Consider the following 26,650-nt stretch of genomic DNA (forward strand, 5'->3'; position numbering starts at 1 on the left):
CACTTTATATACTTTGACTGTTTGTAGACTGATTAATACACAAAATTTTACTTAAGTGGGGTGTACAGAAAACTAAAACAACAAATGTTACAGAAATGCACAATAAAACTATTACAGTGGTACCTCGGGTTAAGGCACCAAGGTTGATGGAACTTCCTTAGTCTGTGTCTGCTGCTGTCCACATACACACACACACAGTTCCAGGCCACAGTACATTAGGATTAGGATAATTTCTCAGGAAGCCTAAAGAACGGCAAATGGTAGACCCCCTCCATGCACAGTTCTTTCTCTGGCCTCTGAGCACCTATCCTCCAGCTACTCTATGCTAAGAGTCCTGGCAGTGCTAAACTACGGCTTAGCACAAATGCATGAACCTGAAGGCTCTTGGAGAGGAAGAGATCCTGTCTACTCTGCTCCTTCTCTGGTCTGGCTGCTGCTGTGCTGCTGTTAGCCAAGTCATAGTTTGGCTTAATGTGCCATCCTCCTTGCTGGAGGAGACCAACCATAAACCTGGATTTGGACAACGTCACGTGCTAAGGCAAACCATGCTTAGCTTGCGGTAGCGCATAAGTAGCAGGACCAGGGGAGGAGCCCAGTGGCCATCTCCTCTCCAGAAACCCTCATACTTGCATGTTTGTGCTAAGCTATAGTTTGGCAATCTTGTGATATCTTTAAAACTACATATTTTTCTTTGCACCCATATGCATATATACCTGCCAACTGAAGACTTCACTTCATAGATCTGATTAAATAGACTCCAGTTCATTAAATCTTATGCTAAAACAATGTTGTCCTGTACATAATTACTCAGATGATAGCCCCTTTCAATTCAGCGAAATTTACTTTTAGGTAAATATATACAGGGCTGCAGCCTAAAGTTTGAAAGCTTTGAAGGTGCCACAAGATTTCTTGTTATCATTGTATCAAAGGCGGTTTTGTGCATGGGGGTGGCAGCTGTATGTTGCAGCTTGTGAGGAGGGGTCAATTAGAAAAATAGCATATAGGAAGGGGTAACCTGCTCCCCTGTAATAGTGGGTGGCGCTGTGGGTAAAAGCCTCAGTGCCTAGGGCTTGCCGATCGAAAGGTCGGCGGTTCGAATCCCCGCGGCGGGGTGCGCTCCCGTTGCTTGGTCCCAGCGCCTGCCAACCTAGCAGTTCGAAAGCACCCCCAGGTGCAAGTAGATAAATAGGGACCGCTTACCGGCGGGAAGGTAAACGGCGTTTCCGTGTGCGGCTCTGGCTCGCCAGAGCAGCGATGTCACGCTGGCCACGTGACCCGGAAGTGTCTCCGGACAGCGCTGGCCCCCGGCCTCTTGAGTGAGATGGGCGCACAACCCTACAGTCTGTCAAGACTGGCCTGTACGGGCAGGGGTACCTTTACCTTTACCTTAACCTGCTCCCCTAACTCCTGACAATTAGACTTGCTCCCTTTGAAACTACTACTTTTTGAAATAAGATCCTATCCACAGAACTCCCAAAGCTACCTCTAATTTGGTCTTTGGGCATTTGAAGATGCTTTGGAGGGCAGAAGGAGTATCTCATGTTTCAAAGTTGTTCTCTTTATGGTCGAGCACACTTTTAAGGACCTACAGAAGAGAACGTTCAGCCCAATCCTGCCCAAATTCTAAGTTCCACCAGGACCTACCTGTAGACACTGCCTCGTGGTTCTACTTCCTCTCATTTCATCCTTAAAACTAGGCTAGGCCATAACTGGAATACTTGGCTCAAGGTCGGGCAGTGAACTGGGTGCAGGTTGGAACCCAGCTTTGCCTCACCTCTGTTTGAGGCAAAGGAGCAGGCGGTAGCTGCGGCCTGCGCCCAAGGCGGACCTCCCAGCAGCAGCGGCGGCGGCAGCTCCAGGCCTGGGCGGAGCTTGGCGCGACTCCCTCCCTTTCCCGCCGGCGCCTCCCCGGCTCCTCCTCCTCCTCCTCCTGAGGCTGGAGGAGGCGGTGCCACAGCGGTGTTTCCTAGTCGAGGCGCCCGCCGCCTGCTCACTCGCTGGCCGCCCGCCGCTTCAGCCCCGTCTCGCTGTCTCTCTCGGCTGGAGCCCGACGAGATGGTGTTGCCCGACGAGAAGTGCGCCGCCGCCGGGGTGTACCGGGCGCCCCCGGACCTGGCTCGGGAGGCGCATGTGCCTTCCTTGGAAAAGTACCGGGAGCTTTACAGCCGCTCGGTGGAGGAGCCGCAGGGTGAGCGAGGGGCCAGGCCCCGGCGCGGCGCGAGGTTCCCGGGCAAGCTTCGAAGCCAGCCTCCAGGCCCGTGCCGCTCGCCGGCCGCCGTGCCAAGGGCGGGGAGGAGGAGGCGGCGGCTTGGCAGGGGGAGAGCGGCGGCCGCCGTGTGCGAAGTTTCCCAAGGGCGACTTGGTCCGGGTCCATCTTCGCCTTCCTCGTGGGCTTGCATGGCTCTCTCTCCTCCACGCCCTTTCCGACTCGGCGCCAGCTCCTTGTTGATATGCGCCGCTGCTCGGCCCGCAGCTTTTAGAGGAGTCCCTCGGGGCCTTGTGCCCTTGCTTGCCCCGGTGGGTGGTACCTTCTGGACGGGCTGCTCAGGTTGCTGTGCTCCATTCGGGAGCCTTCGGGTGGTAACAGGTGTGGCGGCAACCGACGCATCTCCCTGCTCGTCTTACTTTGCCCGGGTGGTCCGTCCCCCCCCCCCGCGAATATGCACGCGGTGGGGCAGCCTTCGTGGGCACCCCAGCCTCAAGTCAAGGCTGTTGCATGCTAACGCTCGCAAGCATTAGCGTCGTGCTAGTTAGAGTTTCCGCCAAGATACAAGGCAGAGTCCTCCTCTGCTGTTGAACTTCTGTTGGAGACTGAAGCAAGGGATGCGTCTCAGCTCAATACTTGGGAGGCCAGGGGTCCTGTGTTGTAAGAAAGCGACCGTGTTACTTGGAAGACAGTACTGTGTTAGCAGTTTGGGTGATGCCCAACTGTGTACATGAGTTTTCCTTGTAAATTCCTAGAGCTTTGCTACCGCTTTTGCAAGCATGCCAAGCTCAGCAGACTTTTCCCTTGTGGAAATGCATGGCTCTGAGCTAACATTGCTTGATAATTCAGTCAGGGATATGTGCTAAATGCACAACACCTGGGCTAATTTCCCCCCAAATATGATCATTGGCTAGATGTTACACATGTTAAGCCCTCTGTGAGTAGTGGAAGAAGGTGGTAATATTCTTGCAATTCTGCGCTCTCTCTCTCTCTCTCTCTCTGTGTGTGTGTGTGTGTGTGTGACAGAGAGAGAGATTGACTGATTGATTTGTGAGGCCTGTGTCCATATTGTGCAAATTCCTGGGCTGTGTTAGCTAGCAACAGGACCTGACCTGAATCTTATTGTGATGGTTCTGGGGCTTCCAAGAGGGTTGCATGGGATATATGGCACTCTCCTAGTGTTGCATAGGGACTGGTTTGCCTTTGGATTCCAGAACTGTGGTAGTAGTTGGACAGACAAGGCAAACAACATTTGAGTTTTATTTATAGAGGAAAAATCCTTGGGAAAATGTTAGTATCACCATGTCATCTGGGGAGAATGTTGTATAGCAATAACTTCAGCAGTACTATTGTCTACACTGACTGGCAGCTGCTCTCCAGAACTCTTTCAGCCCTACCTGGAGATGCCAGGGACTGAACCTGAGACCTTTCACGTGCGAATTGTATGCCTTACCACTGAGCTGTGGCCCTTTGCATTTAGCATTTGGCAATCTGGCAGTACCAAAGTGACGGATTGTTGAAATGGTGAATCAGACCACAGAACCACATTTGTGTTCTCATAGATATAAATGCATGCTTGTTAGGGACAGTTCTAGCCAGTATGGCACTTTTGCTTCCTATTGGGGCTTTTGGACTAGTTCAACAGGATGCATACATGTGAAAATGCCTGGTCAGATTGGGTTAGTTGTGTAGCTGACACCAGTTTAGATAATAAATCGTACATTACCTTCATTATCCCAAGCCTCTTATTTGAATGCTTATTACAAGACTTCTAACACTGGAGAGAGAGAGAAATTCTTTCTATCCCTTTGAGTTCTGTGGGTATAAAGTTTGCCAGTGTTTAGGGAGTACTGAAGTTTTATAGCAATATGAAATACAGTATTGTAGTGCTGATTTAGTGGAGAACAGGTGAACCAGTGGTGAGCAGTAAAAATGATGGGTGCAATTTATATTTGTACAGTTTGGAGTAATTATAATTTCTAGGAGGCTCTTGCTGGAAGTGGTCTACCTAGATGGCTGCTATCTTTTCATTGTTTTATGCAGATACAAGAATTATGCTTTTGTTAAAGAAGTCACAACTTCAGATGTGCTCTGCTGCATGGTTACAGCAGTGTACTTTAAAAAGGCAAATAGGGGATGACTGACTATGGGAAGTGTCTTAGCTCAGTGGTAAAGCATCTGGTTTGCATGCAGTATGTTCTAGATTCAGTCCCTGACTGGGAAAGACATCCCACTGAAACCCTGGAGATCAACTGCCAATCAGTATAGGAAATACTGTTCTGGACAGATCAATGGTTTGACTTTGTATAAGGCAGCTTCCAAGATAGTATGGACAAGCATTCCTGGATACACCCCCATAGATCTAAAATTTACTGGGTTGAAGTGCTGTCTGTCTGTTTATGCCTCAAGCACCCAGGTATATTCAAAGAAGTAGTGTTTGGCAGATTTCCATATGTGACATTTCTCTAACCTTCAGCATGAGGAAGTATCAGTGGCCCTTTGTGTCATTAGTACAGAAGTTGTGGTATACTGTGCCAAGATACAATCTAATGTATCAATGCTGCTCTTGTGTAAATTTTGTGTATATTTCTCAAGCTGACACAGACAGTGTTGGGGTGTGTTTCTAGTGACTGTGAAAGACACTTTATTTAATCAGGATTATATTGGACATTATTTTCGGTCACAAACTCTCTTGATTTTTTTGTATTTGAAATTTCCAGCCTTGTATCAGCTTTAATGGCTAACACATTTACTGTTTATGAAATAAGTTTTTGTCAACTAAAACATGTTTCTCCCACACCCAGTAAGGCACCCAAAGGTTGGGAGGTTTTTCTTGTAACAAACTAACTAGGTTAGCCCTTTGGAGTGTGGGGATGTTTCAAGTACAGTATTTCTGCATGAAAACAGAAGAAGTCTTGTCTAAAGCATGTGTGTGTCAACATAGATTAATAGAGTTTTCTAGTAACAATTTCCAGAGGAGAAGTAGCTGTGTTCATCTTTTGCATTAAAACCAAGAGTCTTGTGGCACCTTAAAGACTAACTACCGGTAGTTTATTCTGGCATAATTTTGTATGGACAACAGTCCATTTTTCCAGATGCTAAAAGTGCTATCCTTAGTTACAGGTAATGCATATCTGGGGGATTTTTTTGTGTACGATGATGAGGAGGAATTGTAAAGTGAAATAACAGAAAACATAAATGCAGAAAAATATCTGATAATTAATTAACAATGGCAATTCATGAAACAGTCACTGATAAACAGATACCCACATCTGTCAGCCAATTAGCATGCGTAGTATGTGAGAAATCCATCGTCATGGTTCAATCCTCAAGTGATGGCATTGAATCTCTTGATATATTGTAATCTAGCAGTCTCACTAGCAGTTTTCTTTTGAAGTTTCTTTGCTTTAGTCTCTTGCAGAGTGTCCTGAGAGGGTGAAATGTACCTTCTCCTGACTTTCCTGTATTTCTTCTGCCAGGGTGTGTGTGTTTTTTTGTTTTTGTTTTGCATGGAGACTGTGCTGCTTGTCATGCAGAATATGAAAGGGGATTGGTGGCAGGTGATGGCCTGTATCACTTTGTAAGATGGGCAAGTGAATGAACCCCAGATGCTGAGGATGGCATTATTAAATTCTGCAAGAGAGTTTACAGAGTAGCACAATCCTATGCATATTAATCAGAAATAAGTTCCACTTATTTCCAGTGGGGTTTATGGGGTTTACTTCCAGGTAATTGTAGGATTTCAGCCTAAGTCTTTCCCCTAAATAAAACCAGTTCAGCATCTGCCTTGTGTTCATGGGCGTAGCCAGGATTTTTGTTAGGGGAGCAGGCAGGCCTTTTGTTGCAGGGGGAAGAATCTCAGTTTGCTAAACATTAGGAAGAACTTCCTGACAGTAAGAGCTGTTCGACAGTGGAATTTGCTGCCAAGGAGTGTGGTGGAGTCTCCTTCTTTGGAGGTCTTTAAGCAGAGGCTTGACAACCATATGTCAGGAGTGCTCTGATGGTGTTTCCTGCTTGGCAGGGGGTTGGACTCGATGGCCCTTGTGGTCTCTTCCAACTCTATGATTCTATGATTCTATGATTCTATGATTCTATGATTCTATGTATTTTATTGATTTTTATTGATTTTTATTGATTTAGGGAGCAGCTGCCCCTCCTTGCCCACTCTTGGCTACATGCATGCTTGTGTTGGTACCTTCAACTATATAGAATGGTCTTAAGTTTGAATGTGGTGTTTTATTTATTTATCTTTTTTATCTTGCAGAATTTTGGGGAGACATTGCCAAAGAATTTTACTGGAGGAGCCAACATACTGGACCATTTCTGCAGTACAACTTTGATGTCACAAAAGGGAAAATCTTTATTGAATGGATGAAAGGGGCTACAACCAACATTTGCTACAATCTATTGGACAGAAATGTCTACGAGAATAAACTTGGGGACAAAATAGCTTTTTACTGGTAACATTCTTATTTCAATCAAGGAAACCCTCTTGTAAACATAGAATTAAGAACATTGCTGTGGTATCATTGTGTGTTGGCAGCCGAGTATAGAGACAGGAGACATAAATGACAAGAGAATGAGAATTGTGTTATTAGAGCAGTGTTGGTGAACCTGAAACCCTCCAGATCCTTTTGAACTCCAACTCCCATCAGCCCCAGCCAGCATGGTCAGGGATCAAGCATTATGGGAGCTGTAGTCCCCTAACATCTGGAAGTCCACAGTTTCCACATCCCTGCATTAGCGTGAGCGTGACTGGAAAAAAGTCTACAAGGCACACAATTTTAAAAGGGTAAATTTTAGGTTTAGTTTTAAAAAAATATCTTTGGTACAGCCTTTGCCAGCTTGATGCCCTCTAGTTGACTGTTGCATTTGGGAGTTATACCAGGGTGCTTTTAAAATGCTAGCTCTTTCCCACCCATGAACAGAGCCTGACATTGTGAAGTTTAGATGCTTGATTGAAGTGCAGAAATTCTAAGGTGAGATGTGGCATTTGATGCAGGAAGTGTTCGCTGTATAACAGATGCCCTCATCCAGGAAGTACACCAAACTTCATTAGCATTCATGATACCACTCCGCTTTTTGCATTTTTCAAGGAGACTCATAAATGTGATATCATTTTTTCCCCTTTGCGTAATAGTGCTCAGTCTGTTCCTGTGCCAAGGGACACTAATGCAATTTATTTCCTTTCTGAGACAGTTCTAGTTCCTTATTTCTTTAATTAGCTGTTACACCCTTTACAGGCCAACGGAAAAGTCAGAATTCACCCCACATTTCCTATCTATGTTACTAGGAAGAAACCCACACTGATCTTCCTGGGACGGTACTCCTAAGCAAGTGTACTGGGCTTGCAGCTGTTGTAATATTAGTGCTTTAGATGCAGGTCTTTATCTTCTGATTATGCTTCATGGTTCAAGAGGTGTTGTGCCTTTGGTTTGGTCACATTGTTTTCTGACTATCCTAGGATCAAGGAGAGGGCTATAAACAGGCTGCAAAAATACATATTTCGTTAAGGAATCAGGTGAAGTTTCAGAATCTGGATTTCATAGCTGTTCCAGTGTTACTGTCAGGCATTCATTCGTGAGCTTATATTGCATGTATGTTGCTCTACTTGGTTGTAGGCTGCAGAGAATTGCTCTGGTGTCCCTTCTGATTCTGTTGTGCCATCTTAGTGAATCTCTAGGAGGAGTTTCCTTTGCATTTTTGTAAGAGATTCTGCACCACCCTGTGTTACATTGTGAACTTGTGCCTGAACTTAATGGTGTAACTTCCTTAGATAGGCATTTTACTGCGATCTACTGCCAGTGTTAATATTCTTGACATTCTGCTCACTGTGGGCCATTGCAGATGCTGTGAAAAGTGAGACAGATGCATACTGTTTGATGCTCTTGGAGGAGCAATGTAATAAATAGCATACAGATCTGGATCAGACAGCAGGATTGCACCCTTCTCTATTCCCCACCCTCTCCCTAGAGTTCAAATTTGGGCTCCTGGGCCTAATTGCAGTTGACTGTTCTGTCAGCAGCAAACCAAGAGTCCCATTTAACCCAGGATCTGAAGTCAGCTTGGAGATGGTTTCAGATCATGAATGAAATAGGCATACTGGTTAATGCTTACCTGGTAACTGTCAATATTGATATACGGTCAGGCTGTTATGTTAGGCCAGTAAACAGGAATTCACTCTCAGCCGGTAGAGCATGAGACTCTTAATCTCTTAATCTCACAGTCGTGGGTTCAAGCTACACATTGGACAGAAGATTCTACATTGTTGGGGGTTGGACTAGATGACTAGAATTCTATGATTCTATAAGAACAAAGAATTAAGGGAAAGGAACATGAAATCCTGTAGGCTACCCTGATGGTTTCTCCTCATTAAGCAGTCACCATCATTAATTATGCAGCAGCCCTGTGAAGCAAAGCACTGTTGGACTTTGGTGCAGGTAAAGGGAAGTTATTGCTAGCAGTTTTTTTTTTTAATTGTTTGGTCTGGTTAGAGATCAAGCATCTTTCTTGAACTTCTTATTGCTTCCAAGAGGAAATGAATGAAATAGTAACCTTTTTCATTCAAGGGGCTGTGTTCCATATGGGGAACATCCCAGAGGCTGGATGCCAGTGAGGATCAGGCCAGAGGCAAAAAGCAGGTGGAACAACAAATGCTGCTCTTACGTAGACGGCATTCCATCCATGAAAAAGCCAGAAGTTTCTATGCACACAGGTGCATATGGCTCTCTCCATCCAGGCAGGCATCAACACAATTCAAGGACACATTTTGGCCAGGCAAAAGCTCTCAAGCAGGGCTAGTGAGCTGTGTGGTCTGGCTAATGGCCATGCTATAAGGAGAGTCCTTAAGGTACCCATGCCCATTCTTGAGCAAAGAAACTTCAGAGTGAAACTCCAGTACTGAATTAACCCATATCAATAAATTCAATTTAAACACCTGTGACTTAAATCAATATACTAGGTTTCTATCCCATCAAGATGTTAAGTGGCATTTGTCCCAAGATGTTAAGTGGCATTTGTCCCATGAAAACATGGGCTATAGTATGTATTCATTTTATTTAACACAATACATAAAGCACTTTTTTGTAAATAATAATAAATTAGTATTTTTTCATTTTCTTATACCACACTTTTCTTTCATCATGGAATTTCCATCATGTGGTTCCCAGGAGGTCTCCCATCCAGGCAGTGACCAGACCTGTACCTGCTTAGCTTCAGACCACTCTCTGGAATTGTTGCTACAGACTAACGTGACCACATCTCTGGGATTTGTTTACTATATTCAGTTTTGTCTCTCCAGTTTTATGTTTTGTAAATCTACTTCTCATTGTGTTGGTTTCTGTTTGGGGACTGCACTTTTGTGTCCCAGATTTTTGCCTACCATTACAACAAAGACAATGGCAGCAATTCCTGTCCTCCTGTATCAGGGATGGGGAACTGGCTCTTTCTGGACCTTTATCTCCACACACCCTTATGGGCCACGTGTTACAAGTGCGCAGGAATGCATATAACAGAGCATATTTCTATTCTTTTTCTTTTAAAAAAAGAATGTTTCCCTTTAATTCTAACTCATAAAGTTGAAAAGATATGAGTTTGAAGCCTTGGTGATGATAAAAGAGTTTCCAAAGCATGAAACTACTCCGGTTGCATATGAGCAAGGAGTAACATTTGCCACTATGGCTTATAAATTAGACTGAGGTTCTCTTTCTCTGGTATGTAAGGAGATAAAATGCCTTTATCTGGAGGGAAATCCCAGAAAGGGCTGCTTTTGAGATGCAATCTGACATCTAAGATAAGGATTTATGTTGTAGCGTAAATCTGGTGCTCTGTGGGAGAGCAAATTCTATTCTTTCACAAAACTTGAAAGTTCACAACTCCTGTGTTTGTACGTGGGGTTGGTGCATTCCAGTTCACCAAACCAACATGTAGACCTTATCGCTTTTTCAGATTCCCTTTTAAGGGTTGCTGTTTGCCTTGCAAACACAGAAAGATACTGCAGAGAAGATGGTTCTTTGGTTCAATCTAGACGATAAGTGAAAAACCAGCGAACAGCCTTGCATTCCTGTTTTTTTTTTAAATAAAATGAAAGCATGAAAAACTAATAAGTAGTAGAGTGAGGGGAGGGGAGAAGCCGATTAACCCTTACACTTCCTGCCACTTATACATACAAAATTGCCCATCCCAAGCTGCTATCCCACAAGTGTTACATGGTGCAAGAGGTGAGGTTGGGCAAATGTTGTCGAACTGGAAACTCCACAATGTATTTTTGAGGTTGCCTTGGAAATTTGGGCTGTAGCACTCCTATTGTCATGATGAGATTAGAGCTTGGGTTTTCTTCAGTATTTTCCAGAGTTCATATTAGCCTGCTTTTCACACCACACCAAGCCAATCCATGGCTTGATGCAAGCACAGGAGTGTACATGCCCCTGGAGAGGAGTTTGTGGCCATTTCACTCCTCCCCAGTCTTTTGCTACACCATGCTAACTCATAGTTTGGCTCAGTGTGTGGTCTAAACCTGGGTTTGTGGTTTAGCTCTCTACAGAGTAACCATTAGTTGCAAGCATGAGGTGTAAACCATGAGCCAAGTTATTTTGTTAGTCAAATGAACTATAAATCATGCTGAATAAAAAGCAAAACGCTTACATGGAATCGTCTGTTTGTTTCATTTCAATAATCCATGCCAAATAATGGTCATTAGTTGAGACCTGATATTGATCTGATCCTTTGAACAGTGTGTAAAATTGAATTTCAGTATTCCTTGTTTTGTTTTGCTGATGTATATTAAGTCCCAGTTCAGCCTGAAAAGAAAGTGCTGTTTCCTGATGTGTATGGCATTTATTTATTATACAGTATAAGCAAAGCGGCATTCTAGCTCTGCTTGTGTTAGTTACCCTTTTAAGTTTGTGCTTTGAACTCTAACAGTAGCTTTAACTGAGGTTACAGTGAGTCTTTCCCTCCAGCTTGAGTTGATATGCATTATGAGCATCGGATGTACAATGTCTATACGAGGTGTAACAATAGAGGTGTCTGGCATGTGGATGTTTTTAGGTGTAGGTTTGTTGGTTGATCTCCACTATAAAATACTGTCACCTGCTAGGCAATATAGATGCATTTTTAAAGAAAACAAACAAGCAGTTTCAAGGTCCCGTTCTTCAAGATCCATAGAAACTAACAGCTGTGTAAGATCAGAGCATTGGATCAATGCGTGTGTCTTAAACTCACCACTTTCTGACGCTAGGGTGCATGAGAGGAAAGTAGATTATGTCCTAAATGTGTGGCCACTGCCAAAAATCTAGCAAATTTCCCCTGCTTTTCTGTAACATTTAGTACAACTTGTGTCCTGACATTAGTGTTGTGTACTTTGCCTGCTACTACTGTTGGCAGTCTGTTTAGGTGACAGCTGTGCATAGGAAAAACATCAAACTTTGAAACCAGTTATGAATGGGTGAAACTAAATAGGACACTTTATTGCCTTCTGATTCCATTTCATTATTACACTGTCTTACAATTTTGGTAGTGTTAGATTAGTGCTGTCATCATTGTGGTATCAATAATACACAAAGAGTGGTGGATGGAGACTTGGTACATTTTCTGATGTTACACTTCTTATCTGTGAATGCCTATTTGCCTTCCTTCTGGCTTGTTGCTGCTTCCTTCTCAGCCACCCAAATTGCAAGACCAAACAGTGTTCTACTTCCTTGCCACAGGATATTACAGATACTGTATTAGCAAACCTTGATTTGACTCTTTCCGCCTTTTCCTAGCCCCTCCCATCTTTTGCCAAATCTTCTAAAGAGTTTTGCTAACAGCCGTGGACTGCTTTTCAAATAGTTTTCTGCAGTACAGCTGCCTTCTAAAGATTTGGCCTTTTTTTTGCATGTGTCAACAGGACACAAGACAGATAATACCATTGTTTTGCTCTGGGATGACATTTCATCTGTTCTGAAGTAGAAATGTAACCTGCAACTTTTAATGTATGTGTTTGGGATATATTTTCTCTCTCTCTCCATAATTAGCTGTCTTCGGAATTCTAGTTCTTGCAAGATCTCATTACATAAATTGTATTTCATCCACAAAGATACCTGCCAAGACTAAAATTGAGTAAGAAGCCAGCCTGACTAATGTAATAATCTTGGGAGCATAGATGTCTCATATACTGATTAAATTGGAGGTCCAATTCAATTTCTAGAAGCATGTACATGGTGTTTGTGAAGGAACTTTCCTACTGAAGAACTTCTTTAAAAGGCCACATGGCTAACTGAGTATTGTATTGCTGTGGGGTGCTGTAATTGAGAATGGATGTAACAACAAGCAGTTGGTGTTGATCTTTTGTGGTATTGAGAAGTTGTATATTCATGCACTAGCTCATCGGTTAGTCTGCTAACATGAATGGTTATGCCTGATCACAATTTGCAAGAACACACCTGGGGAGAATCCCTTCCTTATTCGCAGGGAGCTTATTCACAGTGTATGTGTTTGGCTAAGCCATTTTGAAATGAATGGGAGTTGCACAAGATTGCAACAAAGTGCTTCTGCAACTCCCATTCATTTATTAGTGCAGTGATACCTCGGGTTACAAATACCTTGGGTTACAAACACTTCGGGTTACAGACTCCACTAACCCGGAAGTAGTACCTTGGGTTAAGAACTTTACCTCAGGATGGGAACAGAAATCGCTCACCAGCGGTGCGGTGGCAGCGGGAGGCCCCATTAGCTAAAGTGGTATCTCAGGTTAAGAATGGACCTCCGGAACGAATTAAGTTCATAACCAGAGGTACCACTGCACCAGCAAAGGGTTTTACAGCATCTGCAGATGGTAGGTAGAGCAATGGGGGTGGGGAAAAGAAAAAACAGGCTGATGTTGAAACTGTTCTGAACTTGTAAGAGTTCACAGAAATGGTTTTGTCCTTGGTCTGTAGAAGCACACTGATTTTCAAAAATGTTGATGTTGTTGAGTTCTTTGTTCTGCTTATTTAAAAGAAACGCCAAATGCCTTCAAAGCTGGTGTACTGTGGCAGGGCAGAGCATGATGTACTGTTGTGTGCCTGAAAAACCCTAAACCCTCTTATGGGCAGTCTTGGAGCAGTTGAGGGTATTTCACATCTATTATTATTGCTAAATCTTGGTGATTAAAAATGTGGGCAAAGTGCCATATTCTTACAGAGAGCTGGTTTTTCCAGCATTTCTGAGCTCCCTATATTGAGGTTGGTGAGTCTGTTAGCTATGTTGCCAGAGTGGCTGAAACCACATGGCTATGGCTGTGCAGGTTTCATTATATAACTGGGGTGATTTTTTTGTTGCTCCACCTGTAGTCCCAAAGTGTAAGATTAGTGCAAAAAATATTTTACCGTCTACTTGATTTGTGTCTGTGCCAGATTTTATATGCTTATTGTTGTGCAATTGCTGAGTTGGTTTTTTAAATTGATTTCTGGTTTTATTGAGTTGCACAGTGTGTTAATTTTACTGTGTATGTTGCTCAGAAAATGTCTTTTTATTAGGCTGCTCATAAATTGAATAGAATAAATGAATATAAATTGGAGGTATAAGTTGTATGCTCATAGAAGTTTGGAAATCACCTGGAAGGCTCACACACAGCCCAGATGGATCATATGTGACACTGTGCAAAACTGAATTGCACTTATGAAGTGAAATTTATGTTTCTTAATGATGGATATTTAACTCAGAACTTAAAAAGAAGGTACATTTTGATCTGCAGTGTGTTGTTTTGGCCATGTTCGTTTCCAGCATATTGAATGGATTGTGAATTCCCTATGATAAACTACATATATGCATCCATATTCAAAAGGATGATTGGAGGAGTGGGAGAAAGCCACTTTGTTCTGCAGAACAGATCTGGGATCTTGGGCCAGATGTGGAGGACTTCTGCACTCACGTTCTGGAGCCATTTTGGAAGATTTCCTCTATGTTCCATCTGGGCTCTGTGAGATGATCTGTCTTGGGAAATATGCAAACTTCCAGCTACAGTATGTTGCTTGTAGAGAAGTAAAATATTTTGCTCCTACTGGTGCTAAGTTCCTGCACAACTAATAGAACTGGACAGAATACATATGCATGAGTCCAGCATGATGGACAACTCTCTTATGCTGTTGTATACATTTTGGGAAAGAAACTGGGAGGGTTCTTGAAAAAGCTGTTTGCTCAACATCAGTGGCCTCGTTCAATATTATGCTGTAGAAAGTGGTCAATGAGGGTTGGCCAGAAAAACAGAGTGCAATTTGCTTAAAAGGTTCGGGCAGTTCTTTGGGACTGTAAACTGTAAATTGCTTTTAATTAAACAAATGGTCTTATGTTGTGATGAGCTGAATCTTAATGTAAAGGTGGTGAACACTAAATCACATGGGGAAGCAGTGGTGGCATATTGTTGCTAAAATTTTACCATAAGGAGGCTGTTTCATATGTAAAAGTGTTGATGAGAAGTGGCATGCGATTGCACATAAAAAATGGCTGGTGACATGTGGCAGTCTTTGGAACTATGCTACGATGTGCTGCTGCATATTAAATGGCTTGCTTCTTGGAGCCCTCTCCTTGTGGTTGCATTTCAAATGGCTGCTGTGCCTGTTGTTTATTTTATTTCTTTTCACCAAATTTATATATCTCTTGATGCAATCATGTCAATCATTGGGGGCTCAGTTTTTGTCTATGTAACATATTATTATAATATTTATTTATATCCCACATTTTTCCCTGACAGGGACTCAAGGTGGCTTACAGATAAAATAGAAACAGCTAAAATAGGATTAAAAATAATTAAAAAGCAATTAAACATTATGCAAACACACACGTGTGTGATCTATCAAAACATAGAGACAACTTTTCGCTACTTCTTTGCTAATGTATCATGTTAGTGGTTTTCAGCTTTCTGAGTCGTCCAACCCACCAACTTAGTTTCCCATCACTAATAATAATAATAATAATAATAATAATAATAATAATAATAATTTATTATTTATACCCCCCCCATCTGGCTGAGTTTCCCCAGCCACTCTGGGCAGCTTCCAATCAAGTGTTAAAAACAATACAGCATTAAATATTAAAAACTTCCCTAAACAGGGCTGCCTTCAGATGTCTTTTAAAGAGAAGATAGCTGCTTATTTCCTTCACATCTGAAGGGAGGGCGTTCCACAGGGCGGGCGCCACTACCGAGAAGGCCCTCTGTCTGGTTCCCTGTAACCTCACTTCTCGCAATGAGGGAACCGCCAGAAGGCCCTCAGTGCTGGATCTCAGTGTCCAGGCTGAACGATGGGGGTGGAGACGCTCCTTCAGGTTTAGAACTTTAAAGGTCAGCACCAACACTTTGAATTGTGCTCAGAAACGTACTGGGAGCCAATGCAGATCTCTCAGGACCGGTGTTATGTGGTCCCGGCGGCCACTCCCAGTCACCCGTCTAGCTGCCGCATTCTGGATTAATTGTAGTTTCCGGGTCACCTTCATATTTGTAAGGTAGAGCAGCTGTTTCTGTTGAGACCAACCTTGTTTCCCAATGTTGAGTCTCAACCTGCCAGTTGAAGGTGCCATGCACTTGGGGGAATTTTTCTGCATTGTTACTCTGATGTTACTGAAAGATATACTGTATCTGCATCTAGGAGTTTGCATTTTGTTTTCCCCTGCAATGCCTTGAGCCTCGGCCAGGATAGCAGGCAGGAGTGCACTAATGTTTAGGATAGTTTCCTAAACAAGTTAGTTTTCTCTGCTACTTTTCTTTAAAAATAGGTGCGCCAAAACAGGCCTGCTGTATTAGCACAGCACTGTGCAAGAACTACAGTACAGTGTGTAAAGAAAAAAGAATATGCAGGCATTTTTCTTTTTAGTTTTGATTCCATGGGCATTTATTCAAAACTAAAACATACTATGTAACACCCAGCAGATGGGCTGGCTAAACGTATGCACTGCCTTGTTTAAGCTCCAGTGTTTTGGAAAATGGACAGATGAGAGGAATAGTGGACAGATGAGTCTTGCAATAACCTCTGATTAAAAGGTAATGTGTGCTGGAATTTTTTTTGCTGAAGTCCCAACAGGAAAACCCCCAAAACGCTTTTGTATCAGATGCCATCTAAGGCTATTAGCAGGAGTGCCAGGGGATGGGGGTGTGGCATAATGCATGTTTTGCAATCCCTTGGTGTTTGGGCCAGTGCTGCCTCTTAGGCAGTTACATGTCATTGTGCAATGGTATCCTTTTCACACAATGTGGTTGGCAATTCATAATGTTTAAACAACTGTTATTCTTCCTTGTTTAATTAAGTCGGTACAACTATAGGTATTTCTCAGTGACGCCTATGACTTGATTTTTCCTGATTTTGGGACACACAGCTTGAATGGACTTGGTCTTGAGATCAACAGTGGAAACAACATTCTTGGCTATTTTATTTGGGCTCTCATAATAAGATTTACGATGAAGTAGACCTTTGCAGTTTAATGAGCTGGCTCCAGAGGCTGGTGAAAATGAGGGAACAGCCCTAGAGTGGTTTAATTCTTGGCTTATCTATGGAAAATTATATCATAGAATCATAGAATTGTAGACTTGGAAGGGACCTCAAGAGTCAATCAGTCCAACATCCTGCAATGCAGGAATACTGTCCATAGCCATCCCTGGGTAGACTTGAACAACTAACCTTCTGGTTAACAGCCAGACCCACTGACCCACTGCACTAGCTGGGGGAGAGGATGTTTCTGGGAAGCTAGCCTGTGGCATTTCCTCATCAAGTAATTCTCTTTACATTTTTGTTTAACATTGTGTAAGGCTGTTGGGATAAATTGTCCAGAGTTCTGTGGTGCTGTTAGTATGCTGGTGGTACCAGCTCTTTTTTTATAGTTTTCAACCAATTCTGAAGTACCAGTTTTGAACTCAGTTCTTAAAAGGATAAGTGGAAGGTAATCCTCCTGGGGAGTATATTGCCAAACGTGGGAACCACTGGAGAAAAAGCCTTATCTGAAGTCATCACCCACCTTACCATTCAAGGTGGTGGCACCTGAAGGACCTCTGAATATTACCTTACTGAATGAGCAGCCAATCAATGTAGGAGCTAGGAGGGTTACATGAATGCCCACTTCATGCAAATAACCAGCAGTGTTGATGCTGTGTAGAACTGGATTTGAATGTTGACAGATGTCTCTGCTTATCAAGATGTCTGTGTGCAGTGACTGACCACACAACTTCCTTCATGTTGCCGCAAACTATTTCTGTGTAATGGTGTTCACCACTTCATGGCCCTGGTGTGCCAGTAAGTGTGGTGTGAATACAGATGCTTCTCTCTTTGGCGTTGTTGCTGTGTGGCGTAGACTTCAGGTGACCTCTAGTCTGCCTGCTGTTTTATGTGGAGCCATCCTTCGTGTAGCGGTAATCTGCATATATGGCTGAATGGTTTTAGCAAGAGTGTGTTTACAAGCTTACCTAGCAAAGTAAAACAGGTGTAGATGTATTTGCTCAATGCATGAGAGGCGGTGTTCACCAAGTGTACATACTGAAGCAGTCTTATCTTCTCATAGTTACTCTTGCTAACTTGTGGAGCTTGTGCCAACTCAGAAATAGAAAACAGGTCTTTCTACCACAGCTGGATGGGAATGGACTTTCTCTCAAACACTTTTAGTAAAAAAATTCCTTCAAAAGAGATGGCAATGTGTTCCAAACATGTTTGTTTAATAGGCGTGTTTCTTTTTTTCTTTTTATTTATCAAAGATACTGACTTCGTGTTTCTACAGTAATGTAGAACAAGAGCTTGAGTTCTGTTTATTTTATTACAGTCATATTTCACTGTTCTTCCATTACGAAACTCAGAGTAGCAAGCAGAGGGTTTTCAGATCAAAACCTGTTTAATTGCAGCAAGGTTTCTGCATTGTGTGCCTTTGGACCATGCTTTGTTGATGTGTAATGGGGGGCGGGCAGTGTCCAAAAATATTTTGCAATTACTGAAGCAGGGTCCTAGTCTCCAGCGTCCTAGAACCACCCAATTGTCATGAAAGGGGAACTTTTTAGCCACTGAGAAAGAAGTCTTCTTACCCTTTGTGCTAGTTAGAGTGAAAGGTGATTCAGCCACTAAGAAATGGCTCCTAGGGTCACTCTGTAGAAGATGCATGAGAAGAACACTGTGTGCTCCAAAGCTAAGCATGTGGTAATGCTGAAAACACAAGGTGTTTCAGTTACCGGTATGTGAGAATGGTGTGCAACTTCTGTTATGTACAATGGAATTTCAAAGAGAACACACCTTAAGTCATGCCAAAATAAGATATTGGAGTACTCAAAGTATTTTCTCCATGCATGTACACAGAAGATGGTTGAGATACCTGGAAGGCAACACATGATCATTGCAATGCATTCCTAATTATCATTACTGTATAATTATAAAATTGTACGGTTATTGTGTGGTCTTAGAAGTGGGTGTGGCTGTGTGAGGGCATGGCTAGGACTGTCATGAAGGGACCCTGCATTTCTAAATTTCACCACTATGCTACTGATGCTTTGTAGCTAAGGCACTTGACCTGTAGCATAGTGTACAAGTGGACCTTAAATTCTGCACACTGGCTGAGGAGTTGCAAAGTCATTGGTAGCCAAATGTTACACACCAAGCACATTAATAAAAAAGCAGTACAACCAATAGTGTTCAGTTATATTCCTCTTACCTACACTTTATGGTTGATCAGTGAGGATTCATTAAGCATTTATACCTCATTTGAGGGCACAGTATCAATATAAAATGGACAGCTTTATCCTAGGATATAATTCCATGTCAGTTCAATTTGTGACAGTTGTTATCTTGTCTGTTTTGACAGGCTTTGTATTTAGTGGATTCTGTTCCCTGCATAGTCACTTTCGCCTTTTCCCTTGAGGGAAAAGAGCATAGTGTTTATTTTAGTGTAGATGTTGCGAAAATTGTTTGGAAGGCTTGAAATCAAATATTTCCATCTTAGTTACTAATCCTATATATCTTGTTTCTCAGCTCTTAATAAGTCAAGAGCTTGGCTTATGTGCTCAGAATAACTACTTCAGCAAGAGCCTGGAGTGTTGTTTCTTCCTGTATTTAATTTTGGCTTGCTAGCAGTGGTCCCCAAACATTCTGGGCCCTTGGGCACATTTAGAATTCTGATAATGTGCCTTGGGCACCAGTTGCGAAATGGCTGCAAAGAGGGTATGGCATAGTACAAAATGGCTGCCATATCTATGAAAGTCGACATAGACAGGACCATAAAATTTTAGAGAGGTGCAAAACTTATAATAATTTCCCCCACCCAGCATGTGACCGAATATGTTCCAGGAACTTTATTTTCCAAACGGTGCTACAGAATGTGTCCAATGCTGCTGCCACACTGATGTCACATTTGCCCAGCATACTTCGGCGTGTACTATGGATTTTTCGCTTCCTCACCACTCCCAGCGTGGTGTAGTGGTTAAGAGCAGTGGACTTGTAATCTGGTGAACTGGGTTTGCATCCCCGCTCCTCCACATGCAGCTGCTGGGTTACCTTGGGCTAGTCACACTTTTCTGAAGTCTCTCAGCCTCACTCACCTCACAGTGTTGTGGGGGAGGAAGGGAAAGGAGATTTTTAGCCGCTTTGAGACTCCTTAAGGGGAGTGAAAGGTGGGATATCAAGTCCAAACTCCTCCCCCTCCCCTCCTTCTCCCCTTAAAGCCCCTGTACACCCTCAAAATCTGCACCAGAGGGTTGGGGGAACCCTGTGGAGCAGATTTTTTGGGTTTCTTGGTGAAAAGAAGGAAGTCCTATTCTGCAAGTGGAACCTGGTTTGTACATCATTGGATACAATTCTAAGTCTTGTCTGTGCTTCCAATTGAAGAGTTACTCTTAAACTCGGCTATTGCATGAATATTAATGCATAATCACAAATAAATATGTATTTAATGTCGGCTGGCTAGTAATCATCCTATTTTATTTATTTAAATATTTTATATCCTGTTCTTCAGTAAAAAAAGCTTCCAGAGTGGCCATACAAATCATGAGAAAGAGAGGAGAGGGAGGGAAGGAAGGAAGGAAGGAAGGAAGGAAGGAAGGAAGGAAAGAAAGAAAGAAAGAAAGAAAGAAAGAAGTCCCTGCCCTCAAGTTTACAATATGAAAAGACATTCTGGGAAATAAATGGATTGGAAAGGAAGAAGAAATAAGCATATGCAAACACAAGTTCTTAATTACAAAATATGGAACAGAAAGAATAGAAAAGAGTAATGTTTGGGAAACACTCACTCAGATTAGTGTGGTGACGGGGGCTGAATGTCATCTGAAATGAGCAGAAAAGACTTGCCAAGCAGGCTGTTGTTTGAAGTCCAGGGAAAAGTCAAATCAGTCAACAAAGCTAAAAATAGCCCTGCAGAATGAACCCTCAGCCCAACACACACACACACACACACACACACACACACACACACACACACACAATTTTAACAACAGACCCCAAACACAGGATCAGAATCCCCCTTGGCTTTTTAGTTCTCTGGAGAAACCGGCTCAGCTATCTGTGCACACGCACACACGCACACACACCTTTTTACTGCCAACGATGCATGAGGTGGCTGAGTGGACAGTTCTCCATCCATTTGCTTCCAAGAGAGAGAGAGAGAGAGAGAGAGAGAGAGAGAGAGAGAGAGGAAGAGAAGGATGGAGAGAGTAAAAGCTAACCTCTGAGGCCTTGACTGCCCTTCAAACACACAAGCATGAGATGGCCAGCTGGACAAGAGATCAGAAAACATCACACCACACCCCTCCTCTATTTTGGAAAAAAGGGAAAATACGCACACAAGAAAAAACACTCAGAAAAGGGAGAAATGGAAGAAGTGGCCTCAGTGGTCCAGAGTTGCCCCCACAACCCCCTAAGTTTAAGGCAGCTATTCTGGCAAGAATTAGACAAAGGTCAGCAGAATGCTGTCCCTTTAGTTCTGCAAAAAGAAGAAAAATTTAAGCCTCATGAAAGGGAGGAAGTTGTAAAAGTGGTTTCTACAGTCCAGAGCTCCCCAGCCAAGCACAGGTGACTCCTAACAACTGCCACCCCGCAATAAAACAAGGGGGGGGGAATCTATCAACCTATCTATACTCAGCCACTGGCACCGCTTGGTTTTTGGCAAAGTGTAACTCCTTTTTCTCCTCTCTACTTTTCCAAAGTCAGCATTAACTTTGGAAAAGGGGCAGCATGTTCAGTCTATATGTAGCGCAGCAAAGAACTCTGAAGCCTGTGTTTCAGTGGCGGTGCTTTTCAATTGGTACTTTCATGGGTACCAAAGGGATTGTACGCAGGTCAGTGTTTGAATTTCCCTGGACATCAGGTGTGTTAGCGATTTCGCATGGCCAAATTTGAGACGTATGGTCACGATGTATGGCGACTGCGACTTGAAAGTAAAACTGCCGCAGCCCGAGTCACCTGGGTGCTGCTGCAGGCAGTGTGAGAGTAAAAAATGATGCCTTGCATGACTCACAAGTAAGATTGCTTTTAAAATTGCAAAGTAAAAATAAAAATTACAACTAGGCATTCTGTTGTGGCCCCATTTGGCAAATAGCTTATATACCTGCATTTCTAACACTGATGCAGGTGTAGTTCTGCCAGCGGGTGCTGCATTGGCAACACCAACCTGTAGAAATGAAATCTGTGTATGAAGTGGTGTTTACATGAAAAAGTGGAGTTTATCTTGGTTGTAGGGCTTCTAGAAGCCCAATTTCTCCAAGCCACTTTTGCACATTTTGTTATTTCTTTGGGTTTTTTCTTCTTTCACTTTTATTCCCTCGACTTACTTACTCGTTGGGGAGACTATTTCCCTTTACTTTTTCCTTGTTACTAAATTCCTTTTAACTTTGAAAATTGAGAATATTGTATAAAATATCCACATCAATATTTATAGGAATGTCAGCACATTTTTGAGAGAAACTGTCTTTTACACCAGCATGAAAGATAACATGTGCTTTTTGAGATGTTCAATACAAAGAGCTTTTTGAAGTTTACAAACTAATTTTCAGAGTGTGTTTACCATATGCCATACTGTTTTGAACATCAGAATGTGGAAGAAACGGCCCTCTTTCTGGTCTAGCTTTCAGTGCTGAATAAAGGTTAGTTGATATGAAAGGGTTAGGGTTTTGTTTTGTTTTTTGTATCTTCTGAACAAATAGCTGATGGCAATACTAGACAATACTCAAGTAAGAAGGACAGAAAGTGACTGAATTTTCAGTAGAGACATGCCTAAAGGTTTTGCTAAAGATGATATGAAGCAAGACATCCTTTTCTACATCCATGGCATTATTGGTGGAAGTCATTTAATTTTTTTTAAAAAATATTTTATTCCAATTTGTTCTATTTTCTGAAAGCAAAGGCACTGGATTTTTTGTTTTATTAGTATCCACAATTTCTAACATCTTGTTGCATTTTCGTACATGTAGGACTAAGGAAGTATCTCTTTTTGTAATGTGGCCATGACCCATTCTGTTATGTGTGGGGCTTTTGGGGCTGTGTGGGGGTATTTAATATATTGTATTATAGCAGAGAGATCTGTGAATAGCTTGTTAGCGTTGTTTGGTGAGCAATATCCTAACAATCACCATATTGATGAAATGCAAAATTGCTTCTTCTTTCTGTGAACTAGCAAGGAAAATTCATACTGGGAAAAATTCTGTTTCAATATTCTTTTCTGCCCATTTAGCTTGTTGATCTTTACATTGATCTGGCTCTCTACAGAGGACTGGGTGGAACCCCCTTCTCCCTGTCTGATTTGCTAGGCTGGACTCAGCTCATTTTACACCATCAGCCCTCACCCTAGCTGTGAGCAAATAGGCTTCTTAGCAGTGTATGAGCCCAGGGGAGGGAATGGGTGTGCAATGTGTTGCAGTTGCATTGTGTAAGAGAACATAAATTAAACACGAAACCATTCCATGCTTCAAATGAGGGCTCGGGTTATTGTGGAATATTCTAGCTGCCACTGCAGTCGAATAAGCTGTGACTTGAGGATCTTTGGGGTTTTAACATGTGACGTCTAACCCATTTGCCCTTTTGACAAGGGAGAACAGAGTGACGCCTTACTGGGAGCGGGGAAAGTAAGACGTGCCAAATCTTTTATTCATCGTGTGCCACATTCTTGTGCAACAGATAGGTATAGAGAAGGAGTGGCAAGCCAGTCTGCTCCAGATGTTGTTGGACTTCCATCAGCCAGCCAGCATGCCCAGTGGATGATGGAAGTTGTAGTCTAGCCACATATGAAGGACCACAGGTTCCCTGCCCCTGGTCTAGAGGCCTCAGTTAAAGGTTCTTAGTTGCATTGTGGTCTTGAGCTGTGCCCTTTAGTATTTAGATAATTTGTATTACGTATTTGATTACGCCCAGGGTCTCTGTACCTCTGGGGCAGGGGAGATTGAGGATTTTCCCTTTTCTGCCATTAAGAGTCCATTTCATGTAAAAGTTGAAACAATAAATGATCTGCTGTCTCCACTTTTGTATTTAAAAAGTAAGTTTAAGCATGTCATTTAAGGGCACGTTCTGAGCAGAAAAGACCCACAAGAGGATGGTAACTTTGGTGGATGTTAACTTTGTTAAGGCGGATGCTAACCAGATTATTGTCAGTAGTTTTTTTGTGTGTTTTTTTTTTAGGAATCCAGTATAGGCAAGGACAGAAACAACATTAAATGTTTGGTGTTAGTGCCAATAAGCCACAGCTGTCTTGGCAACTAGTTACTTTGGGTTGTTGTTGTTTATACCTTGGTTGTAATCATGTGCATACTCACCTGGGAGTAAATTCCACTAAGTTCAGTGGAGCTTGCTTCTGAGTAGGCATGTATAGAATTGTGTAATAATAGCCTTCTGGGAATCTGGAGAACATAAGTAAAAATAAATGTGCCACTTTCTGAAATGATCTGCCCCAACTTGAGAATAAGAAACTGGCTGTTAAAATCACATGAAAGCTACATAGTCCACATGGCGACAGATGCTAGGTCTGCAAACAGGCCTCTGCCTTGACTTTTGTGGCAAGACAGCAATGCCTTCTTGGCGACCATACTGGAAAACCTCCTAAAGTGGGCATCTAATGAGTTTCTTTCTCTTTCATGATGGTGAAGTATTACAAATAAAAGGGGCAGGCTAGTAGAAACTTTGAGAGCTGTTGCATTTTTATATAGGCTTGCTTGCAGTGTTGCATTTGTCCCTCCACCAATCCGCATGAGGGATACCAATATTGAGCTATACCTGAAAGCATGGCTATGCCCACCCATACATGAGCAAGAATGTATACCCTTATTAAATGCACAATAATCAGTTCTGGAGGGGATCAGCACTCAGTCAATAATGGCAGCTGGAATGTGTTTGTTCTCCGCAGAGACAGACAAGAACCTGCCAGGTGACTAAAGTATGGGAATGGAGCCAGGTAGTTACTGTTATGACAGTCTAGAAGAATTTCACATGGGTACTAAATAAAATTTCCAGTTCCGGGAGCCAAAGATCAGTCTCTGATTAAATCGAAGCACAGTTTCAAACACTTGTTGGATGTTAGCGATCCATTTACAGGCTTCAGCAGGTTCGTTCGACACATTACAGTCAGGATAAGCAAGGGTGATGAGCAACCAGCCATTCCCACCTCCAGCATTGAAGCTGCAGAGGAGAGCAGAAGACCTCTACCTTCTCTCCAGCTCCATGGTTAGGAGAGAGGCTGTGGCTTGTTTAGCAGCTGCAAGTTAAGGTGTCTGGAGGTGTTATAGAAATATCTAGAGATACAGACTAGCAGTGGATCTCTAGGATTTCAGGCAGGGATCTATCCCATCCCTACCTGGAGATGACAGGGATTGAAACTAGGACCTTCTACATGCGATGAAACAGATGATCTGCCACTGAGCTGCTGATCTTCCCTATATTTCTCAAGCCAATGAGAGCCAAAACAGCATGCATCTCAACACCCCCATCCTTGACAGTCTTTCCTGCTCTATATCAGGAAAGGTGGACATAGATGGAAGGTGCTCAGAGCAGTAATGGTCCCCAACTGGTCGCTCTCCTCACTAGCCTTTCCATCTGGGAAGGTGAGGGCAGGGGGAGGTTTTGGTGGTGGTTCTGGAAAGTATTCAGCACCCAGTCTAGCATGCTGCCCTTGTACCAGCACCAAATATTTGCTGTTTCTGTCATTGCCCAAATCTGGCACTTAATGCTGGTGCCTAAAATTTTGAATCTTGTGCTTAGGAATTTGAAAAAATGTTTTCCCAAATGCCAGCTGTTGTGCTTTCATCTGGCTGAAGGCAACTGAGAGTTGGCTCACATGAGCTGCAGCTGACAATGTTAAAGCCAGTTTGAATGCTGAGGGACAGGGAAGTCAAATCTAGAAGTGTGATGGCGAAACCTTAGGCATGTCACTTGGCCATGAGCAAAAAGCAGGTTTATGGGACCTTTTTTCACTCTGAGGGCCAGAGCAGAAACTTACCTTCACTCATGTGGGCCATTTTTTTTTATATAGTTGCACGAGGCTCCCTGCCTGATATCACAATGGCATTGGCTGTCAGCTTCAAAAAAAGCTCTGTCAGTGTTGATCGGTGCGGTTGGTGATCCTGCTTGCTAAGTAACAGTTAGGAATGCAGTTTAAGCTCCTAATTGTCCTTTTCGAACCATGTCATTACCTGCCCCACGCCTTATGCGACACCTGATGTCAAGTGTGGGGCAGGTGGGTATTGTTTGGAGGAAATGGCTTTGTGGGCTAAAATTAGGCCTGTATGCTGGAGGTTCTCAACCACTGGTGAAAAGGGTTCTGTGATCTGCCAACAGCCAGACTAATTACAGTCATTAACCTATCTTCATTAAGGATGATACTATCTTAGCTTAATAAGTTGAGACATGAATGGGCCTTGGCAGTGGGTGTACAACCCCTTCGCTCATTCCTGTATAGTAGGAAATCCCCCCCCCCCCATTTTAATAAGTCTGCATAACATATAGATTACAGGAAAAAAAATTGTCTTCTGGGAGACAATCAAACCAAGAAGTCTTCAATTAACTCGAGTTTTTCATTTTGTCTGAACTGGGAAACCATGGCTAACAGCTTTAGGTGCCCACTTGTCTTTTCGGTGTCTTCTGCTGTATTTTTCTAGAAGGCTAGAAATATGACAAGATAAGGAATTTACCTGTCACACTTTCTGCAGGTTTTGTCCTTTGTGCCCCTTTGAGAAATGTGGGTGAGCTATATTTGCTGTTCAGACTGTGCAGTCATAGTTTGTCATTGAGTGTCTGTGTTCATAACTGATCCTTTTTTCCCCCTTGTAGGGAGGGGAATGAACCAGGGGAGTCCATGACGATCACGTACAGTGAATTGCTGAGTAAAGTCTGCCAGTTTGCCAATGTTCTTCAGGAGCAAGGTATCTGACTCTGCGGGAGTCTGCAAATTTGCTTGCCTCGGAAAGCATCCTTCCTTTCTCTGATGAGTGTAACAGGTCTTGCCATCCAAGCCTGAAGTTGGGGAAGAGGTTGTGGGATTTTATTTTTTTTT

The 26,650-nt window shown here is 42.8% G+C and overlaps 1 protein-coding gene across 2 annotated transcripts in view; it reads left to right on the plus strand.

The window, feature by feature from the left end:
* The first annotated feature begins 1,919 nt into the window (after nucleotides 1-1,919).
* The window catches only part of ACSS2 (acyl-CoA synthetase short chain family member 2), a 56,386-nt gene continuing 31,655 nt past the window's right edge, over nucleotides 1,920-26,650 (plus strand). For both annotated transcript variants that reach the window (XM_053393896.1, XM_053393897.1), the window contains exons 1-3: nucleotides 1,920-2,188; nucleotides 6,471-6,666; nucleotides 26,428-26,519. In XM_053393896.1, coding sequence (XP_053249871.1) covers nucleotides 2,056-2,188; nucleotides 6,471-6,666; nucleotides 26,428-26,519 — 421 coding nt within the window. In that variant the 5' untranslated portion in view covers nucleotides 1,920-2,055. The remainder of the gene's footprint in view (nucleotides 2,189-6,470; nucleotides 6,667-26,427; nucleotides 26,520-26,650) is intronic.

The sequence above is a fragment of the Podarcis raffonei genome, chromosome 6, assembly GCF_027172205.1.
Source record: "Podarcis raffonei isolate rPodRaf1 chromosome 6, rPodRaf1.pri, whole genome shotgun sequence".
Classification (NCBI taxonomy): Eukaryota; Metazoa; Chordata; class Lepidosauria; order Squamata; family Lacertidae; genus Podarcis; species Podarcis raffonei.